We start from the raw sequence: 22,365 nt of genomic DNA on the forward strand, positions 1-22,365 counted from the left end.
ATTGATTAATATTTTTTGATTCATTTCGTACATTCTGGACTTCTTATAGTCTTTTTAAACTACACTCTAAATCATTAGTTTCCAAAGAGATCCAGCTCCCCTATGGGTCCACAGGAGACTCAACCCCTGTTGTCTACATTGTGTAAAAAAATGGGAGCTCATAATAGTGAAGAAATAATATGTTGGCTTAACTATATCTATCAATGCACACATAATATTTTCAGAAGCTCATTGACTGTAAAAACTTGCATATTTCATATTCAGTATAACAGGTCTAGACATGCTGTTGTTGTTTCAAGTGTTTGTTTTAACCACTTTTGTAAAAATATTAGAATTACACATGCAGGAGGTCTATAGGAACCTGCTAAATTCTGAAATTAGATTATGAGAAAAAAATTGGAACCTCTGCTCTATCGTTTATATATATAACACAATGCGAAAAAATCCACAAAGAACTTAAATGTAAATGTTTATACTGAAGAATATCTTTTGTATGCAAAACATATAGGCCATTCTAAATATTTACAAAACATATTTTTTATACATTTTAATTTACCAACTGTCTAGTGTCTGTGTTTGAGCAAATACTTATGCCACTACAACATACATTACACTTGCAACAAAATGATTGAATAAAGATGATTTCATCTGAACTATGAAAACTATTTTTATTTTAAAAATAGTGAAGCATTGTTGCAAATGAAATCCTCTTGCATTCTTAAAATAAATAAGTGTTAGATTATTAACCTAAGTTGTATACTTCATTATAACAATGTCCAATACAAACCTACCCGAATTTTCTAATCTACATTTTTATTTAGTCTATTGTCTACAGCCATTCATCAATTGAGTGCTCCGTAACATCTATCTCTACTAATTGCTCAGTGTAAATGCAATCTCAAGGGACCCTGAACATATACCTATGGAGCAATCAATTTCTCTCATCACAAGAGTTTGAATGCATATTCCCATAAAATTAAAAAGTTTCCTTAACATAGCAAACAGTTTTTGTCTATAAAATCCATGCCTGCGAATGAGTCAGATGGTCCATACATACATCCCATTATTAATTTAACTATTTGTAATTCACTGAAGCTGCCTCCCCGTAACTTCTCAGTATACCCCTTACGCAAATATGCATTTCATAATCCAAACCAGTCAACATCTTTTGTTTATAATTAGACAAAGATATTTTATGTCACAAAGTAATATTTAGGTAATATATATAGTCATATATATTTGTGTGTTCATATGTGGTGTACAAGAGATAAGAACAGTATGATCAGTTTCTCACCGTCAATTTGTTGTATTTTAACTTTTACTCTTATCCTTTTTCCTAGCATATCAAATAAAATTTTGAAACACAGCACCGTAAAAGCCATCAGGATATATCAGAAAAAAATTCCGATTTGTGATTATTTTTTTAAAGGATTAGGATAGTAAGATTTTATAAGAATTGATTTTTACCGAGCATATGGTTCTAATCTTAAAGAAAAAATTAAAACCGAATATTTGTGAAAAGTTGATCATAAAAATACTCCTAAGGTGGTAACTTAGTGAGTTCTTGTACTAAAGATAAGATACTTCCACCAAATAACTTATCCTAGGATCACATTTGGTCACCTCTAAACACTGGGTTCTTTATATTTATCACACTGCTCCAATGAGCTTTGGCAGTTTTAGATTAATGCAAGCACACACATTCACTTGTTAACGCGCAGGATGGGGGTGTTCATGTTGAACTTGTAAATGTTGCTGCAGACATCGTCCAGGTTGCGTTTGTTCTCATAGGGCGGGAGGAGTCGCAGCTTCCTGTCGCGGCCCTCCGAGTACATCTCGATGACGCCCCACTGTCGTAACAATTTGAAGCAATTCCTGATGGCGTCCGTGGAAACAGCTTCTCCTGAAAACATATACATTGTATTTTGTTTATTAGATTACCAACGTAATTGAAAATATTAACACAAATACAATGGAGCTCTAATTTTAATTTTCAATGAACAATTTTTGACTACAATATACGCATTAACAAAAAAAAAATATTTTTTACAACAAAAAGCAGATGAGCAATAAATCTATGTATCTTAGTCTAGTTTAAAAAGTTAGTAGGCAATAATTATCAGAATGTTATGTAACAATAGGTTCTAAAAATACCTTATTGATTTTATACAGTTAGAGAACTGACAGAGGAGAAATGAGAGTGTGGTCTCCCGTGCGACTACGGCGTTATCATATCGAGGATATCCTTGAAACGAGCTTAAATACGGTACCTCGATTATGATTATAAACTCTACTAATGCAATGCGTTATGTTGATGATAAATGTCCGAATGAAATCCAATGACTTCCAGCGACCTTAACTATGCCGTCGGTCCACATGGAGTGGGCATACCCACTCCGCGTCTACCGGCTCGTGGTGGCCATTCGAAAACCTTTCCGCCACATCGTCCATTGATTACAGAAACTAAGTGTCCCCCCAACTGCCACTTCAGACATGCAAATACTTCATCAGTAAGCTTGGTTCTTCTGCAGATCTCTTCATTTCTGATTCGATCTCGCAGCAAAACACCCAGCTCTCGTCAATGCTCTTTGGGGCCACCGCAAGCGACTACCGAAACATTTCACTTCGTCTTCAGGCAATGTCGTTAAATGATTTTTTTTCAAACTAACCGTATGGCATCTTGTTTTGCGTGAATTCCTCGGTTAGCGTGTTTAGAGTGGTGGTGACCACTGCTTTCTGTGATCCGCTGGTAATGCATCTGCAAGTCGCCGCGTACGCTTCTAGGAGTGGTCGGATGGTAAGAAGTAGTCTCCGCCTGGTAATAAACAAAAGTTTGGGAAATATTTTCAAAGCCTATTAACATTTCATATTTAATTTTATTATTGAAAAACGGCAACTTAAACTCTTGGAAAGCGCATATCGCTTCAAAAAATCTAGATCACTGAAATTCGCTAATACGCACAGCTGAGTGGTGTATAATGTACTATACCAAGATAAGGTATAATAGGCATATTCCTAGTGTAATAACAACCACAGTTCACTTACAAGCAAATGCAGGGATAGACTGACTTATATTTCTAAGCATTACTTGTAACGGCTAAGTTAACACTTTCGAATGACTGGTTTCGGGCTGTTTGTCATCATGTTGCAAAATTTACAGAAAACAATAGAAGAAAGTCTCTAAAATGTCAAACTCCGGGAGAGTTTCTTGTAACAATAATAATATTAAACCTATTCCACATTTTATTATTTATCAAAACAATTTGTTAAAAGCCTGTTTAATAAAAATTCAAGCTAACCTTTCAGCAATCGCTTCGGGGCTCTTTGAAATCCTGTAATTAATTAATCGCGTCGGATCCGGCCTCTCATCGTCATCACTGTCAAATGTCCTTGCGAATCGACGCGACCAACTTTGCTCTTCTAAATTATCACTAGCCTGAAAAAATTACATTGTTACATTTATTTATCTATTATCTATTTGATATTATTTATTGTACAGGCTAGAATACAATTAAATAGTTTCATAATAATAAACAAAAGAGTACAATGGGCGGTCTTATCACACAAGGCAATCTTTTACAGACAACGATAATATGAAAAAAGAGTTATAATACATATTACGGTATAATACAAGTAAATATAATACAATATTAAATAAAAACATCAAACTGATTTGGATCGCACCTGCCTCAGAAAGAATAAATAGACAGAAAGGAAAATAAATGAATTAACAAATAAATAATCATATGTGTAGCAATTACTTTTTAATCGTTTCCGTAAAAATAGGTAGCGAGTTAGTACATCTTATATTCATTGGTAAATTATTCCACAATCAAACGGCCTGTGGTAAAAGATTTGGCAATAAATGGAGAAGAATGCACCGGCATTTTTAATTTCAGAATCTTGATCTCAAAGACCTCTCATGTCTTTTTTTAACATATTATGTTTAATTCTTTGCTGAAGAAAAACTTAACGCCATAGCTAATGGCCACTACGGTTTTAAGAGCTGAACACTGCAATTTTAACTTGCCTATCGGCTGGGTTTGTATTGGTGTTACTTTCGTTCATCTATATATCTCGTCATTCCTGATTCAATCTCGAAGAGAAATCCCGAGCATAACCTTCTAGCTTTGTCGTTACAAGATGCTGGATGCAGATCACTTCTAGCTAATCCTAATTGAAAACTAGGAAGAAGGCCCATGTCCAACGTGCTGATGATGGAAACGCAATAGTTAGTCCAGTTGTAAAACCTTTGTGTAACACTTACTTTTACATCACAAATGACGTCTTGAGCAGTGAGGAAGTCAAGCGCTACCAGCATGCTCTCCTCTATACGATGGCAGGGCGGGCAGAGGATAAACTCTTGGCTGAGGATTTCGCACAGCTGCAGGGACGCTTCTATGAGATCACTGTGTCGGACCGTCTCCTCTTCACCTTTTTCATATATAATGCTCTCTAACGCCGTTGCTGAAAGTTAATAAAAAAAATCATAAAGTAATTAATATTTGATTTTCAGAGCATGGTTTTACAAGCTAAAAAGAAGGCATATATACTATCTAACGTATAATTTGCTCAGGTATAGAGACAAAAGCTAGAGATTTCCTGAGATATGTTTTTAAAGAAATTGCTAAACTAATTGTTGCTTACTGCTCAATACGTATTATTTATGTGCCAACACTTAAAATCTTTTACAAAAAATAGTGACAGATACATGACAAATACATAAAAACAAGCCCGTAACGTCTAAAATTCGTTGTCAATAAATTAACAAATCTGTCATGGGTTTGATTGGGTTGTGTACGTATATACTCTTCATTCCACAGCAAGTCTAGCCATTCTTTTTCATAGTTTTACATCTAGAATTAAATGTATATTATTTAATAAGCCTATAAGCATAACATTTTTATGTTTAGCGAAATGCGAGGAACTTGGTTTGTTGAATATTTGCATGGTGTTTTTTTTCATAAAAGACATTTAAAATAATACAGTGATTAGTCGCCTATAAGTTCAATATATATTGATTACACGTATTTGCTCCTGCAGGGGGTTGACATGTTAATTAAGTTCGTAATGAAGGCGTGCCTGCCCTACTTAGTTACATATAAAATATGTTTTTACCTAATATGGCGGGCGCTGCGTAGTGTGCGACGAGTGCGTTTGCGTAGTAAGACAGTTCCAGGGACGCCGCTATAGACTGCTGCGCGCGCACTTGCCGGCTGTCACGACGCACTAGACCGCGACCCAGCATCTCCAGCTAAAACATTCAACACCATGAGGTCCATTGTTGGAAATAAGCCACTGTCATATGGAATTATGTACAGTGTGATTGATTATAAACATAAAAGCTTTAAAGGTGCGAATAAACAGCTGATCGTCACCAAAAAGCTTTAAAGTTTTTACACCTGTCTATCTTGTATAAACTGATCACATCTGAAATATGTGACACTAAATTATTTTGTTCTATTGGAATAGTACAGGCCAGACGTGTAAAACACGTTTAGACACACTGTGTATGTCTTTTTTTACTTTAAACAAAACACACAGGTAAGTCGCGAACAAGTCTAGGCTTTCTGCAATAAGTGCCCTGAATAGTGCATAGATCCCCACTAGGTAGACCGACGATATAGTTATGGTTTATATCGTGGCGGTCATGAGGGAGGCCCATGTCTTTCAATGGGCGTCTATCGGCTGACACAATCAGCTCACCGCGTGTTTGACGAGGGCGCTGGTGTCGCCGGTGTAGCCAAGGTCCCGTCCGGAGTTGCAGAGTGCCGCGCCTCGCGCCTCCACAGAGCTGTGCAGCTGACGCAGCGTGCACCCGGCCCGTTGCTCCGTCAGCAGCACGTACGACACCACGTTGGTGCTCATTAGCGCTGTTGACTGTGCTGCGTCTATAAATATGAAATTTAACCATTATTAAAGTATCCTACGAAGAATTACAATAGATAATCGTTCATCCGTCTAAGTCTAGACTAATTCACAATCATTAAGATTAGCTCGAGCCGTTACTTGATATTGTAAGTAGTTCCTATTGGCAAGCCGTCAAGTTCTTGGGTTATTTATGCGTACGCTCGATAGTGACATAACAATAAATGTACCAGCTCACCATAAACAAGATGCCTTCCAATGGCTTCGACCATCATCTTATGGTCTGTGCTGACCTCGGCCCCGTATAAACTGGAGTGACTGTGATTGTACAGAATCTGCCGGTCCAGATTTACAGCCAAATTGTTATTTGGCGGAGTCAGACAACGTCCGATAGGTGCCTTCAGGTAATTGTACTTCTGGAACGATGTCACTAATTCCTGTGGGCAAAGATATATATATTAGCAGGATATCTCAAGGGTAAACCCTAAAAAAATTTCAGTCTTTGGATATGAGGCTGCGCCTAGAGCGCATTTGTTTACTACATTCTATTCATATATTTAATTACATTCATTACTGCAATGTAAAGTCCTTTACAAAGATCGGTCTTCGATGTCGTGAGTGATCCTGAGCATAGCTCATTGAGGGGCTTTGTGCTTACCCATGGCTCGAAGTATACAAACCACATTACTATGTCTTGAATCACGTGTACCATACATTGAAAAGTAATAAACTATACACACGCCCCCCTATATAGCTTGTATACCTATAACTGTATAATACTGATTAATGTCGCAGCCCGAATCGCAATTCTTACGGGCATATGCAAAAGGCGTGTAACCAATCACCCTGTATAAATAACTCCTCGATATACCAACCTTTAGAGATATAGGTTGGTTAAAGTCCACTCGGATGCCGCCGTGATTAGTGTTCAGCGTACGCCAGATTCCCCTTAGAGCTGACCAGAAGGTCTCCATCTGCTTTGGCATGCCCAGCTGCTCTCGCACAAAATTGCCGTCCACCAGCCGCTCGTAGTTCAGGGTGACGGGCACCAGCAGCGCATCGTCAATCGTACCGTCAAGATACGCGTCCATTATCACCGACAGTATACCGGCTGGAAGGAATCAAATATGCGAATGAATACAAGTTTTGCAATACAATGTTTCCAACTGAGTGGTGAGACGCACACGAGATATATGATAACCGCTAATCTTCCATAAAACCGTGTCATGGAAAATTATTTGTTGATATTTTTTATAGGATCATATACAGTTATAGTGTAGGTCATGGAAAAACACCAGAAGGGTCCAATTTGAGAGATACCAGATTAAAATTGAGCTCTTCCATAATGGCATACTGCGAGTAAAACTAACGTGCCTTGATCTAAGACGAGACTGCAACTAACTTGGTTTTTTTTGCTATCGTTTCTTTTACAATACTATTAATAGAGTAATAGAACAAATTCAAATCATGTTCTATTATCACTTGAAAAATCCTTTACACAATAATATTTTTAATAAAATATTTAACTTTTTAAATAAATAATTATATTACATTGTGACCACTGCTCAAATGTCTGACCCAAAAGAGATCCTAAGAAACAACGACGATTTCTATTAAATGATTACATTGATTGCATTCGAGATTTTAATAACTGTTTTGGTGGAACCAAATTCTATTTTATAAATATGTACGATGAAGGATTGCTTACCTACCACTCATCACGACTTCAATCCGGACAGCAGGAAACAAATAAGTATGTATGTATGTATAAGGCTTGTTAAAATCCAGTAAATGGTATAAGATTTATAAAACTAACGTGTGAAAAATTATTTACAAAACATAATTACTACGATAATAAAAATAAAAAAGCAGATACACGGTAATGATACGTTTTTTAACCATCTACATTATTTCAAAGTCCAAAATATTATAAAATAGCTTAATTAAATAACATCGATTCAATCATTTATAATCTTCAACTTGAAATTCTGAAATCCGGCCATCGGTTGTTTAACAATTAATACCAACATATTTATCGATAACATAATCTGAAATGGAGTAATATAAGGTATATTACTTTTGTTTCAGCATGTACATATATTTATACCTTTTCACTAAAAACTAAATCACCTTGTTTATTTACAGATATAAAAATCGTATTATAATTTCTAGTGTTAAAAACATTTCACCTTTCATAATTGATTTTAAACTTTACAAATTTATTATTACTAGTGTGGTCTGTGATTTCTTCAATTACCTTTAGGCGGTTGCGGTTTTCCAGTCCTGGTACGACCACCTTCTATGAAGAACTCCAGATTGTTGTTCGCTCCTAGACTGTTCAGGATGTAGGCCCTGGAAAGACCATACGCAAAAATGTCATCAAATGGAAATATAATTTTTTATATATTGACCTATTTTGTATTACTACGTATAAGATTAAAACCTGTAGATCCAATAACTTTGATTGGATATTAATGTGAAAATAATAGCGATTTAATACTTTTAATAAACTATGGTACTAAAATGATAATTTTAAAGCAAATATATAGAGGAAAAAACCAGAAAAGGTTCGATAAATACACCTTAAACATGTATTTATTAGTCAGAAAGTGTAGAAAGAAAATATATCAAACATATAACAATATACTTACAACTGCGTTTAAAATGCAAAACATACCGGTAATAAATTTATGTAACCGATTGTTTTTTTCTTTTTGGTCTTACAATTTCATCAAATTTAAGACGACACGTTGAAGATCTTTCACTTGAACCAAATTTATAACCAAGCCTCAAAAGCTTCTTTAAATGCCTCAAGTAAATTAAATATAACGAGGGTGAAAGAGCGCTGACCTTCATGAAGTACAGACCTCCGAGATGTCATGTCGGCCTGGGTTATCAATCGATATGAGAACCTAACCCAATGGTGGTGGACCTGGGCCCGAATGGTTACAATCGTCTGATTATCTCATATACCTGAGCGCAGACTTGTAGACAGGGTCGCCGTGGTATTCGGAGCCGTCGACGCGTCGTCTAATGTAGAAAGCGCCGCAGCCACGCAAAATCCATCTGCCGGGAATATGATCAAGATTAAATAACTAAACTGAAATAAATCTATTCACCACATAAACCCTGATGATAAATATCCTTGAGTCACCCAAGTCACCGCCTTAGCATTGAGAATCATTTCTCTTCCATCCTAAGAAACGGTATAATTGCGCGTTGACAAAAACTTACCATCAGTCGAACGCCATAAACTTTCTTATAAATAAGTGGTCGTTGTAGGTCATAACTACGTTTAACAATACATCCTCATGGACATTCGTCTAGTGCTGGAAGTGGACCTCCTTACAGATTTCCTGGAACGGTTGGAAGCGACCTGCATTCACCAATTTCCCAACACTTAATATAATATATAATGTATATGCAAACATAAATCATCTTTTGAGACATCACAAATTAACAAAATCTTTAATTAGAACGTCCCTCGGGTACCAGTTAGTTATATTGCTCTGAAATATAAATTTCTTTTTCTTCTCAGTGCTTCAGTTATTAAAGATATTGTATTATATTATATTTATAAGTCTATTTAAACACCCTGAGACTTAAAGGTCTAAGATGTAAGTGGAGACCACAGGCACTGGCAAGAGGTCCACATACTAGGTGGACAGACGACCTAGTTAAGGTCTTAAGAAGATGCTGCGATTGCAGGCTTCTTCCAACGGGGTCCTATTGGAAGTCAGGCTGTAATGATGATTATTTACTCACCCAAAGAAAGGTATCCGCATGTTGTCGCCAGCGGCCACTAGCGGTGGTCTGAGGCCTGTCAGGTACAAGGTGAAGGTGACTAGGATGTAATCGAAGTGCGAGCGGTGCAGAGGCACGAAGACCAGCGGCAGGCCGGCCGCCTTCGCCCTTCGCAGCCGCTCCACGCACGCGAACCGAGTGCTGCAACCGCCGCCCGCGATGCGACGAATCGCCTTGTGGCACAGCCAAGCCACCAGCCTGTATAGCACCATAACATTTAGAGTGCACACTAAAAGTAAGTTAGTCATCCGGAACGGCACCTAAATAAGGGGTTTGAGTCACCCATGATACTGGATCTGTGATCGAAGCTGGTGAAACCATTGATTCTAATAAAGCATTGCCGCGCTTTGAAAGGCATAAATTTCGGTGTAAATGCAGGTTGTAGTTGGTATGGAGTTTGTACAGAACTGGCCCAAGGACCTATACTTGGGGCAATTATCACAGAAATAATAATGATCAAGCTGAAGATAAAGCTATTTCTATTTTCTACTACTAATTTTCTCGAAATTACCGTTTCCTTTGTGTGCACGTACAGAGCTTGAAAAAAGAGCCTAGACCTCTTTAGAGTAAAGAAGCTCGAAGGTACTTTAGCAGCCACTTCCTAGTTCGTAAAAAGACTATTACAATTACCAATAAATTCGATAATGAATAACCTAATATTTGTAAATCTTTCTAATTGTTAAAGATTAAGTAGTAATAAAATAGCCTCTTAGCATAAATCTATATTTTTTTTTAATGGGACTCGACTTTCAATGTTGCCTAAGTGGCATTTGCAAATAGATTCTGCTGGATTAAAGCGGGAACTTAGCTAAGACCTCTTTTAAGAATACGAAGCTCGAATGCCGTTACATACGTCTATTTGACGGAATTGGAAGGCCACCGAGTTCTAAGATCCTTTAGGTTCAAGGCCCCCATGATGAAACCTTGGCCTGCGCTGTAACTCGTCAATAATACCAGTTCAGCATTCCGAAACAAGAGTGCCTAGAGAACCCAACATCGTTGTTGTAGACCGGTTGTTAGTGTCCCCTGTCGCTAGTCACGCAGTAAATGTCAACGGGAAAACAGCGTTCAGTCACGCTTCTAATAATAATTTTAGGTTAACATTGAAAATAACAGTTTAGCATAAATATACAAGAGTAGCGATTACATAAAATCCCAAAATTTTTAATTTCTTATATATTTAAATAAACGAGTATGAACTTCAAACCGGTGCGGAACTCGTTTATGCTTTCGATCCTGTAGCAGACGCGTCAACCTTTAACGAACTCCAATTATGTAAGACTGGTCAAGCCGATGGTATTGAGGTTATTATTCCAAGGTCAAACTATACTAAACTTTGACTTTATAAGTTGTCAATTAATTGTCTTCTCATTGTAAAAAGAATAATGTATGTACTGTAATATTCAGTGGTTCGTTCATTGATTAAACATGGAATAAGTAACTATCGCCTTGTGTTAAACACAATGAGACCGTACAAAACATACTAAGTAAAAATTAAAGCTAAAGTATTACAAAGTATAGATATTAACAAAATTATATAAACAAATATAAAATCCATAAGATATAATGATACTATTATACTAAAAGAAATAGAATTTAAGTTCTTTCAGCTTCCAAGTCTATTCGGAATTTCGAAGAAATGTGACCGACCTAACTAAATGTAACACCTAAATAGTACAACTCCGATGAAGTGACTCAAGGAACACTTTTTATGTATAAAACATTGCTGTAGACAATTCTTATACACGTGTTTACTTATATTTGTTATGTAACATGATCTATTGGAAATAGATAATTTAAGTATAAATGTATCATAATTTAATAACAATGTAGTTAAAAAGAGCGTCTATTTTCGTCAAAAACTGTGTATACAATTTAGTGATTTACTGTGTATATATTTTGGTTAAAGAGAATAAAAAAATGTCTCGACAATTTTTTTTTTACGTTCAATATATTCCAACACTATATTCGCTGGACATGTATAATAACCGAAAACATAGAACATTCATATTAGTTAGTAATAAGGATGTGTCTTAAGGCATCTCTCGTTTGTACATGATGGACTCATTTAACCAGTCATTTAATGTGTTCGTGTATATATTCCTGTATAATCAGTGTTTTGATGTACTTCACGGGTAGATACCATATCTATAATTTTGCAAGGTTTTCCTTCGTACAATAAGTATACTCGTGATTGTGGCATTTCGTCCAACGCGAAGACAAAAATAAATAAAATAAAAGTTAAATAAGGAGCAAATATAAAGAAATCAATAAGTCTCTTTCCAAATGTTTACGACTAGTAAAATAATCCGTTAATTTCATTTCTTATAATATGCAGTTGCAAATGCACTTTGTAAACTCTTTTCCGGAAAGTAAAGTACAGTGACGGCTGTTTGTGATCTTCCAAAGTATTTTTAATATTAGATTTAGGCTACTGGAATGTCATAAGATGTTATATAATACGAAAATAAGGAAACACTTTAAGGTGAATCGTATTATAATTTATAGATATACATAGCCTTGGTTGTAATTAGGAATAACAGGCGCGGTTGTCAAATGACCCTTCTTCCGGAATTGATAATACAGAATTGACAACAACAGTTTCCTTCCAAAATTCACGTTTATCATTTTAAAGATGAATTCTAACTCTATCAAGAATTATTTCTCTTATGTACAAAAAGATTTTTGGCACAAATTTACGGTGAAATTACAGTTATGGTAATAAAATGTAATATGACGTAAATACAATGGTAAATATTATAGCGTTCATAAAAGATATATAAAGTGAAAAAATTTTACGATAAATTTCTTTCGTCGGTTCGAGACAGATCTTGACGTTAAAGGATTTCTATTAAAAATAAAATTAAAAAGGATCAAGGGAACAATATGTACTATAAATTTCTTTTAATTATAGTATTTTTATATAAATAAATATTTCAATGTTATAAAGTCTCCGATTACAAATTGAGTAGTTACCACTTAAACCCAATTCACACGAATGATACATTAACTTAATCAACCAATACGACCAAATTTTCTTTTAACTGGCACATGGTCATCAAGACCAAATTTTACGAAACAAAACACGTATTTACTTTTAACTCTTACCAAAATGCCCACACTGCTTAAATGTTAATAAACATTTAAGCAGTGTGTTAAGTTATTTTTATATATATATATATATATATATATATATATATATATATATATATATATATAAATATATATAAAAAACAATCATTTTATTTATCATGCTTTTATTATTAATACATAATATAGATCTATGTCTAAAATAAAATGATAACAAATAGGTACTATATAAATACAGATAATATCGATAGATAAAAGATCATAGGGAGTTTAGAATTTCGTTTACCACCTCTTTATTTACGTAAAAGTTACCTAGTACCTTTTTCAAGTAGGCATTTTTACACGTACTTTTGAGTTGTCAGTTATATTAACATTATAAGTAGTAAGCTGCCACCAGATCGGAAACAAATATCGCCGAAGACCGGTTAGAAATTAAAAATGAAAATCAATGTTTGATGTATACTTTATAATATCAACTCTAGATATTAGTCAAAACTTTAAATTCCACACACCTTGATCAAAATATCTTGAATGCTGTAAGAAGATTGTTTAATAACATACTTTTTATTTTAGATTTAAAACTAAGAAATGGAGAGATATCTTGTGAAAATTGCACTCAGAGCCATGGAGGATTTGTAAACTTTTTGAAGACGATTTAGTCTCTACAAGTTTATTTTTATTTCTTCTATTTTATATAAGTATTTATATATTTTTAATTTGTTATATAAAATATGTATTAAGAAACTATACCTGAGAACGTTATTGGACATCGCCGAACTGATGTCCATCAGCACCTTCATAGCACGTGCTTCAACCCGCTTTCTGGTTTCCGCGTAACGGTTTGAACTTTGGCTGAGATTTCTTCCATCTTGTGTGTCGCCATTCGCTTTTCTCATCTCCTCCAATGTCGTCTGCTCTATGGCGTTTTGGAAGCGTTCATCTTTAACTACCTGTTATGAAATAGAGATATCAAAACTCCAGTTCGCAATATACGGTTAATAGACGAATTTATGACAGGTGGAAGATGTTATTTTTTATTTTAACACCTAATTAAAGTTTACCTGATGGGTCATAAGGTTTCTCTTAAAGATATCAACGATGACCGGTCTGACGCTGCCCGCATCTAGTGACTTTCCACAGCCTTCACTATATCATTGGCGACGACCCACGTCGCGTCTAAGGCTCGTGGTGACCAGAGGGTTTACTAATACAACAACAACTACATACAACTTAATAATATTTCTTCTGCCGGATATATGATTAAATATTATTTTGGGTCAATGTAATTTATTTAGATTATTCAATTTAATATTAAACATACAAAAGATCTCTTATTATATCTGAACCATAAGTTCACAGTCCATAGATATCATTTAAATTATATCATCTTGAGAAAATGTAATTGTTCTAACAATGAAAATACGATAAAATTTTTTTTACATAAATTCATTTAAATTATTAAATCAGAAAAAAAATAGTTCGTTAATTGAATGTCATATTATTAGGATAAAAAATTAAATCACTAACACATATTTTTTTTTACAAAATATACGTTTTATTTGTGTTAAGTATACTAAAAACGAGTACTATACTTTTATTACATTTGTTACATACTCCGTTCTTGCTTAGACCAGATATCAATGCAAGATAATTAATTCTTCACAATGCGTAAAGTTTATTTCTTCATCAATACAAAACAAGCTTTTCCTCTTTATTTTATAATTATAAAACATTTTAAATTTCTAAGCCTAGTAATCTTTCTTTATTTATCACTAATTATTTTTTATATTTTGTGGCTCACGGTTTCTTACGTCAATATAGACTAGACTGTATGGAATACCTAACGATGTATACAAATCACCCCTTTTAGCCCTGGCGGAGATGCAGCCTAAGAATATCTATCGAGTGGCACAAGCAAAGGGGAATCCCGTCTAAAAACTAAATAAGCTGTCCTCTTTCTTATTATAGTATTAAAATCGTCTTTACGATACCTTCGCAAATAAAATGAACGCACTACAGCGCTCGTCGTTTGCCATAAGATCCTATGTTAAGTGATTAATAGTTAGCTGAATATGATTAAGACTAACAGTAGGGACGACGTCCTTATAGTCGTACTTGACGAGGTTCAGGCACTGCGCCAGGTCGCAGAGATACCGCGACACCACGCCGCCGTTCGCGAAGTTCTGGCGCCCGATGTCCAGGATGTTGATCACGGAGCCGGAATCATTCGCTTTGGGATCTTGCCAGGATTCCTGTGGACGTGGGTAATAGTTGAATGAGAAAACTTTTCAAGTCATTTTATCGGTATAATATACACCAAATTTATACAACATTTTATTCTTTTTATGATGGAAATACACATGTATCTAAATATTACACACGATGATTGGTTATAGGTATAAAGGTTTTAAAGGGGTAGATGTACAGCTCATTTATCAGCAAAAACATTTAATGCTTATATTTACATCTATTTCCAATCACCCTGCATTAAGTGATCAGTCTGGATATATAACACAAATTATTTAAAAAAAAACGATATTTATGTAACTTTATCTTGTTTACTTTATTCACAAAGTTGAGTGATGTTTAGATCTATGGATTGATGGACGGATGATGCTACGGTCCATTCGAAATCGCTTGTTGATGTAGTGATTTAATTATCAGATAAATTTTTCTGAATCTACTCCATTACAGTATGATCATTTGCAGATTACGACAGAGCGCGGAAGACTTGTAGCCTAAAACTTATTTACGTATTGTGGTTCGTGAGGTCCTCGAACACTCGGTTTAGGCCGTTACAATACATATAATATTGACAGATTGGGAGAGGTGGCAGGGGATTGACTGAAGGGTCCTCAACGTGGGATATGTTCACTGAGAATAGTCTACGAGGAGTATACGACAATCAAGACTCTTATGGAAATGGAATGAGGAGGTCTGTAGACAGACCAAAAGTAACCGACTTAATGAGGCTAATTGGAAGTGTCAGTGAGCAAGCCACATAACGCGCAGAACAGATGACCGTTGGGATTTTAAGTTTCTGGAATGGAGAGCATCGGACGTCCACTCATAGCGTGGTAAGACGACGTTGTTAAGTTTGTCAGAAGATGCTAAATGCACATCGCTTTCGATTGGTCTTTTTAGAAATCGACGTCATACGGCTGAAATGATGGCGATGAAATCTTGATAATTTTGAATTCATTCTACACTAATGTCAAAAGATATTAAATCACATATCATAGTTTACAAACACGAGTGATAGATGTTCCGATTTATTTCCGAACTGCAAGTGCGCAGTCTTAAAAATAGAGTCGCGATAAACAAAGTCAACGATATGACATAGTGCGCGCAGTTTCTACAAAGTCTCAATGCCAAAATGTATAGACGAGCCGCTACGTCAAAAGTAGCTTGCTATACACGTTCTAAACCTTGGCGACTTTTCTTTACGAAATTTTTTTTCCTTCTAGTAATACTTTAAAATGTATGAGTAATTTTCAGCAATAATTCTAAAACCATAAGATAGTTAAGAAATAGTTGCTAGCATATTACCGCTCACGTTTCTACATATTTTTACATTAAACCTATAAGATAAAAATCAGAGGTCGGTTACATAAGTATAACAATTTGAAAGGGTTAGCTTATAGTGGAAAGCACTTCTATAAGTAAAAAAAATCACGATGACTCAACAACTAAATACGACAGATAAGAATCTGGACAAATTTTTCCTTCATTTAATATACCCATTATATAATAACTGGAATTTAAATTGGCAAATCACTTAAGTTATTTAGCATAAATCTGTACAATACTAAGGTTGAGGGCTACCTCAGGAGTATTTTTTTTTATATACCTTATATTTATGTTACATTTATTTCACTACATAGAAGTAGTTAAACGCATTAAAACTACTTCCGTAAATTCAATGTTAAAATATATTTTTGAAAAAAAAAAATACATCCCGACCTTATAAAACTACTGAAGGTCACCCAGAGAGAAACGGAGGGGGCTATGCTCGGAGCTTCACTGTGAAATGGAATCGGTAATAAGAAGATCCTTGCAGTGGGCGTCTATCGGCTGATACAATGGTTATGATTAAGAACTAGATCGATTTAAGACCTTTTATATTTAACTACAAGTATTTTTAAAATTAATTATATATAATAGGTTTTTTAATATTTTTAATTTACGCGTGCGATTTGAGGTCGACGCACTGAGTACGCGCCGCGAGACGCCGGTTGGTCGGTATATGTCACGCCACCGCGGTCCGCGCTTTGTGTTTAAATTTGGAATATAAAGAAGCCCGACGCATGTGCGTTTGCCTTCATTGCATCGACAACATGATACACAATATGCGTTAGTGTGGGTATTAATAGTTGTATATCCTTAATCTTGTTTTTGTGTAATTATATGCAATTTTATCGCGTCAATAATTTTACAGAGTAAGTAATAAGCTACCACCGATTCGGCATGCTGATCTGCTGAGAGGAGCCGGTCAGAAACTCAACAGTTGCTATGCTATTTATTTTTTATTGCTATGAAATTCAACATTATTTATCAACCCATATGATTACATTACATTATGATATCAACCCTGCAAATGAATGAACAAGCCTAGTTCAAAACATTTCGATCAACTAAAAACTCTTGAAAGTTGTAAATAAGATCTATTAAATAGATTATTTTTAATAACAAATTTCTCAGATTCAGATTCAAAAATAAGAAAAGAAAGATCTTAAATTTGCTTAGTAACTTTATAATATAAGCGTACACAGACCTATGAAGGGTTTGTTAAATTTTTCAAGACGAATTTTGGACGAGCTTATTATATATGCCATATTTATCATGTGTGTGACACTATTTGTTATATAAGTATTTCAATTTTGGCGTAAAAACAATATGCGATTAAAATGTATTAAAAAGTTACAGTTAGAACTCTAATTTATTAAAAAAAAACAGATGTTCTAATTAAATAGGAACGAACATATTTGACAAAGTTAGCATTAAAAATTCCCCAAGTTTTTACGATTTTTTATATGTACATATTTAACCACATTCGCGTGTACCGTTAGGTTGCGGGATTTAGGGTTTTTTTAATGAGATAGTAACCGACTAGTCTCATCCTTGTTTATTTTAAATAGTAAGTAGTTTACTTGAAGGGAGCAGAGTTGTTTTTTTTTCGTCTCTGATCTGAACTGAAGTTCGTAAGACTGAGTTATTTTCTACCTGAGACTTTTTTATGTAGTCTCTATGCACCGCTTTGTTCCCTTCTATTCTCTTTAAGACTATATAAATATTGCGTTAGTTCGTAACTAATTTTTTTACAATTATATTTAACTTCACTTCATTATTTTCTATGGTCATATAGTACAGAGTGATTGAATATAGCTTTAATGTAGTGAAGTATAGCTTATTTGCAGCAAAAAGCTTTAAAAATTTTACGCCATTTTCAATCACCTTTATAAAATAATCACTGAAATATTTAAAGATAATTTTTTTCTACTGAAATGAGTCACACCAACAATTTTTAGCAGTACAAAGTCTGCATGGACTAATAGTAGGCAATAATTATTTATAATACGCAGTAATCCTTTTTTTTACTATATTGAATATTTCTGAAACCATGGATTTCTGAATAAGCTTAACCGTAGATAAATTGACTGCAAATTAGCTACACGTTCACCCCTTGAAGCTTTAACACCTATCACACTGTATATAAATGTAAATGTGGTTCTGTCTTTAAGACCAAACATAATAGTAAAGTTGCAAGATATATCACAGAGCTAAAATTTAGTTAGTAGATTGAGGATTTTAAAGGAAAATTTTAAAGATAATAAAGAGTTTGACCAAGGCATCCACACTCAAGTTGCTCGCGACTCGCATACAGATATCGTGACCGCGGCCTTCCCTTCAATGTTGACATTAAATGGCATTGGAATGGAGCTGTGTTATTGATTGGACCTATTCTACTCTTCTAGGAATGTTTTAAACTTTACGCATCAACGTGATTTACGTGAAGGCTCCAGACCTGACGGTATTCTTCTCACGCGAGTTAGTTGTTATTGCGCAAAACTCATAATCAATGAGCTACGTGTAAGCCGGTACAAGATTGAATTCTAAGTGAATACGATACCATAGACTCACAATGCTAATTCATTCTATGAAAATGGCACGGTATGCGCAATCCCGTTAGGTTCGGCCGCTAGTGTCAAATGAAGTGGAAAGCGAGATGATGTTATTTTAACATTCGTACGTATAAACCATTTGCCGTACAATACACGAATATATTTTGTGAATTACGCTGAAATTACTATATGGACTTGACAATTCTCACGTCTCATCGCTTGTTATTGTGAATTTTAGTAACAGATTTTTTTAAAGGTACATGAAATTGTGGGCTAAATTATATTATTATTTGAAAGGATGAGTAGTAACAGCTGTAGTCTTGACGAACAGATACTCGTCATTGTCATTTCAAATGGACCGACGATCTTAAAACCGAACCTGGAAATACTTTAATAAGACCAGAAGATCGCACAGGATAAGACTTGGGAAGCAATACACATAGCAGACCGACACAGATAACGTAAAATAGTGCGTTACAAACTTTTCAAAAAAGGTCACGGATTTCCTGCAGTAGATAAATATAAGTTAATTATCTGACTAGACCTCACATCATCGAAGTCATGAACCAAATAAAATTTCTCACGAAAATAGTTAAGACTAAGAAACAACTTTAAATTTAATGTAAAAAAATGGAAAACAATTGTTTTGCCTCTGTAAATTCAACACTAATTATTCCAAACGGCAATCGCACCTCGTATAAGGTCAACGAAAAAGGAACTGCGCTCGCATGCAAATGGGTGAAAATGAAATGAGCCTGCTCGGAAGTCCTGCCGCGGTGACGTCATTGGGGAAGTGCTCTAGCGGACGTGACATGCATAGATTCATCTTTTACTTGTGTTAACTGATACGGTTGTGTAAATTATTTGTTACTAACATTATGTTACAAGATGATAGATCTAAATAAGATTTTAGCATTCTAGAAACAATTAAATAGCTATAAAACAATAGCCCACCATCTTCTACCAGTATTAGTATTATTTGGTATATAGTAAAAGTATCGCGTAATGGTTCGAGGTCAAAAGCTATGGAGCGGGCTACGTTTGAAGCCACTAAACCACTATCGTACCAGTAATGATGTGAACCAGAAACGCAGAAGAACCAAGGTCACCGACGTAGCTCGAAGAAGAGGCAGTGGGGGGAGCACATCGCTCTTGAAACCGATGGCTCTTGGGGCTGAAATTTTTTCAAGTTGAACCAAGAACTGGTAGACGCGGCGTGGGACATTCCCTGCGTGGACTAACGACATAGTCAAGGTTGCAGGAAGTCGTTAGATACGGACACCGTAAGACCGATCATGGTGACAACCTTTGGGTGAGGCCAATGCCTATCTATCGGCTAAAATGATAATGACGATACTTACAAAATAGTACAAGACAAAAATATTCTACCCAAATTGAACGGTTCTTTATTTTTGTTTTTGTAGTATATGTTATATTCACGATTTTATTAATACTAACTGTTATGGCCACATAAGTTTTTATTTTATCTGACAATGCTACTTAAATGGCTTTTCCAGTTTCCACGGCTTCGAGGAGTAGAAAAGGTAGAGAGCGCAGACGGCGCATATATCTCTCATATAGCAAAGAACTGGGGGCGCTCGGATTTACCCTGGCAGGGACATACATGAAAGATTTTGTATCTGTATCGTTAAGTTTTATTATTACCTAAAGCGTAATGACCTCTAAACATATTTCCATTACTCTAAAAATGTTTAACTCTAGATCTTTATTTATAGTAATGTTATGTATAGTTTATTAGTACTTATTTAAGGTAATAAGTTATTATATTAGATTGCATAGAGCACCTAATATCTTTCGTTTAATTATCATTATCCCGTTATTCGGGCTGCGATGATATGGTTAGTGAATAACTTTTTTACACATTAATGCGTGGCGGCGTACAGGACATTCACCTATTAGTAAAATATACGTCTTGCTTGTAATAGCGGTGCTTTGTAGAACTTACACGCCCATTTATAGTTTGTGCTTTGCTGCGAAGTTGTAGAGAACAATCGTTAGTTATTGTAAAAAAAATATTAGACATTAGCCTAATACGATTCCTATACACGAAACGCTCTACTATATTCAGTTTGATGCAAATATATGTAAATAATTTTTTAGTGCATAAATGTTATTTATTTATTGATATATATGTATACTTATTTAACTTGACAATATATTTTGGCGCAAAAGCTTATGGAGAATTTGCGATGAAGCTAGACAGATTAGTAAAAATAATACGGGAGTCATAAATCATGTTCCTACTTCTAAATGACCCATCTCAATGGAGATTTGGTTTGATCACAACAATTAATACTTAGATTTTTAAAAAATTAGTTAGCCATTTTAAAATGTGATTTGTAGTAAAAATTTTTATCGAATCATATCAGTCCTTTTATGTTGTAACTTAAGTTTTTACGTTTTCTAATAATAACAACTTTATCTTTATTTTTTTAAATAAATGGTGTATTACTGTATACAATTCTTTTTTATTCACAACTATATTACCTCGTCTGTCTGATAACCATAAACCTTAATAAAATGTTATTTTGAACATTGGTGTATACATTAGTAATTTTGACTTTAATTCTCTGAATTTCTTCCCACCTTAATCCTTAATTTCCCAGATTATGATTTCTGTTTACCATTAAATTTCTCTTTTTTATTATCAGCTAGCAATACAATTTTCTGTCTATATCTTGAGTCCTACATAGAATTCCCAATATCTGTAATATTACGCAGTAATTGCATAATAATAAAAATTGACTTATTAACATTCGACTACCATTATCGCTCTCGACTTCAGAACTGCCAATTTTTGTATTAATTATTCATCTCAATAATTAATATTAGCTTATTTATGTATGAACAAGGAAAAGTAAACTGTTTAGTGCGATTCATACGTTCGTATAAAATTATGATTTATTTCTTTTAAAATGGACACAACGGCCAGTTTAAATGATTGATGGATTTACGGCCCAGTCATAAGGCAGCGGATTGTTTTAAAATAGAGTTACCGTATTGGGACTCACCCTGTCACTTTGTGATATACGACAATGTTTCAATAGTTTATTTTCATAAACAGCATTGCCTATTGGCAATTTGCAGGTACACATGTTTAAGTAGTCGGAACTTTGAAGATGCTTAGTATAATTCTATTTAAAGTTACTAGCCTCGAGGATTTCTACTTTCTTCTCAAGAACTATGGCTCGGGCTACCACAATATACAGAGTGATTGGTGTAAAAGCTTTAAAGGCACATTGTATAGCTTAATTGCTGCCAATACAAAATAATGTATTGTACACCGTATCGACTATTTACTAACACAATACCTTTGTGCCTGTCAAAAGTTTTAAGACTGACGAATTCAAATAGAAAAAAAATATTCAATATATTTCAGAGTGATCATTTTATACAGGGGTGATTGGATAGATGTAAAAGCCTTCACACCAATGAGTTCCACATTCACCTCTTTAAAGCT

The 22,365-nt window shown here is 34.6% G+C and overlaps 1 protein-coding gene across 2 annotated transcripts in view; it reads right to left on the bottom strand.

The window, feature by feature from the left end:
- Positions 1-417: 417 nt before the first annotated feature.
- The window catches only part of mino (glycerol-3-phosphate acyltransferase mino), a 79,695-nt gene continuing 57,747 nt past the window's right edge, over positions 418-22,365 (bottom strand). For both annotated transcript variants that reach the window (XM_068769506.1, XM_068769505.1), the window contains exons 4-16: positions 14,850-15,014; positions 13,513-13,712; positions 9,634-9,870; positions 8,842-8,934; positions 8,126-8,220; positions 6,744-6,979; positions 6,107-6,305; positions 5,707-5,891; positions 5,119-5,254; positions 4,268-4,467; positions 3,300-3,436; positions 2,670-2,815; positions 418-1,903 (exon numbers count right to left, since the gene is read on the bottom strand). In XM_068769506.1, the coding sequence (XP_068625607.1) occupies positions 1,704-1,903; positions 2,670-2,815; positions 3,300-3,436; positions 4,268-4,467; positions 5,119-5,254; positions 5,707-5,891; positions 6,107-6,305; positions 6,744-6,979; positions 8,126-8,220; positions 8,842-8,934; positions 9,634-9,870; positions 13,513-13,712; positions 14,850-15,014 (2,229 nt within the window). In that variant the 3' untranslated portion in view covers positions 418-1,703. The remainder of the gene's footprint in view (positions 1,904-2,669; positions 2,816-3,299; positions 3,437-4,267; positions 4,468-5,118; positions 5,255-5,706; positions 5,892-6,106; positions 6,306-6,743; positions 6,980-8,125; positions 8,221-8,841; positions 8,935-9,633; positions 9,871-13,512; positions 13,713-14,849; positions 15,015-22,365) is intronic.

The sequence above is a fragment of the Battus philenor genome, unplaced genomic scaffold, assembly GCF_028537555.1.
Source record: "Battus philenor isolate CCGP_79_NKW_IND1 unplaced genomic scaffold, ilBatPhil1.0.hap1 SCAF_28, whole genome shotgun sequence".
NCBI classification, from domain to species: Eukaryota; Metazoa; Arthropoda; class Insecta; order Lepidoptera; family Papilionidae; genus Battus; species Battus philenor.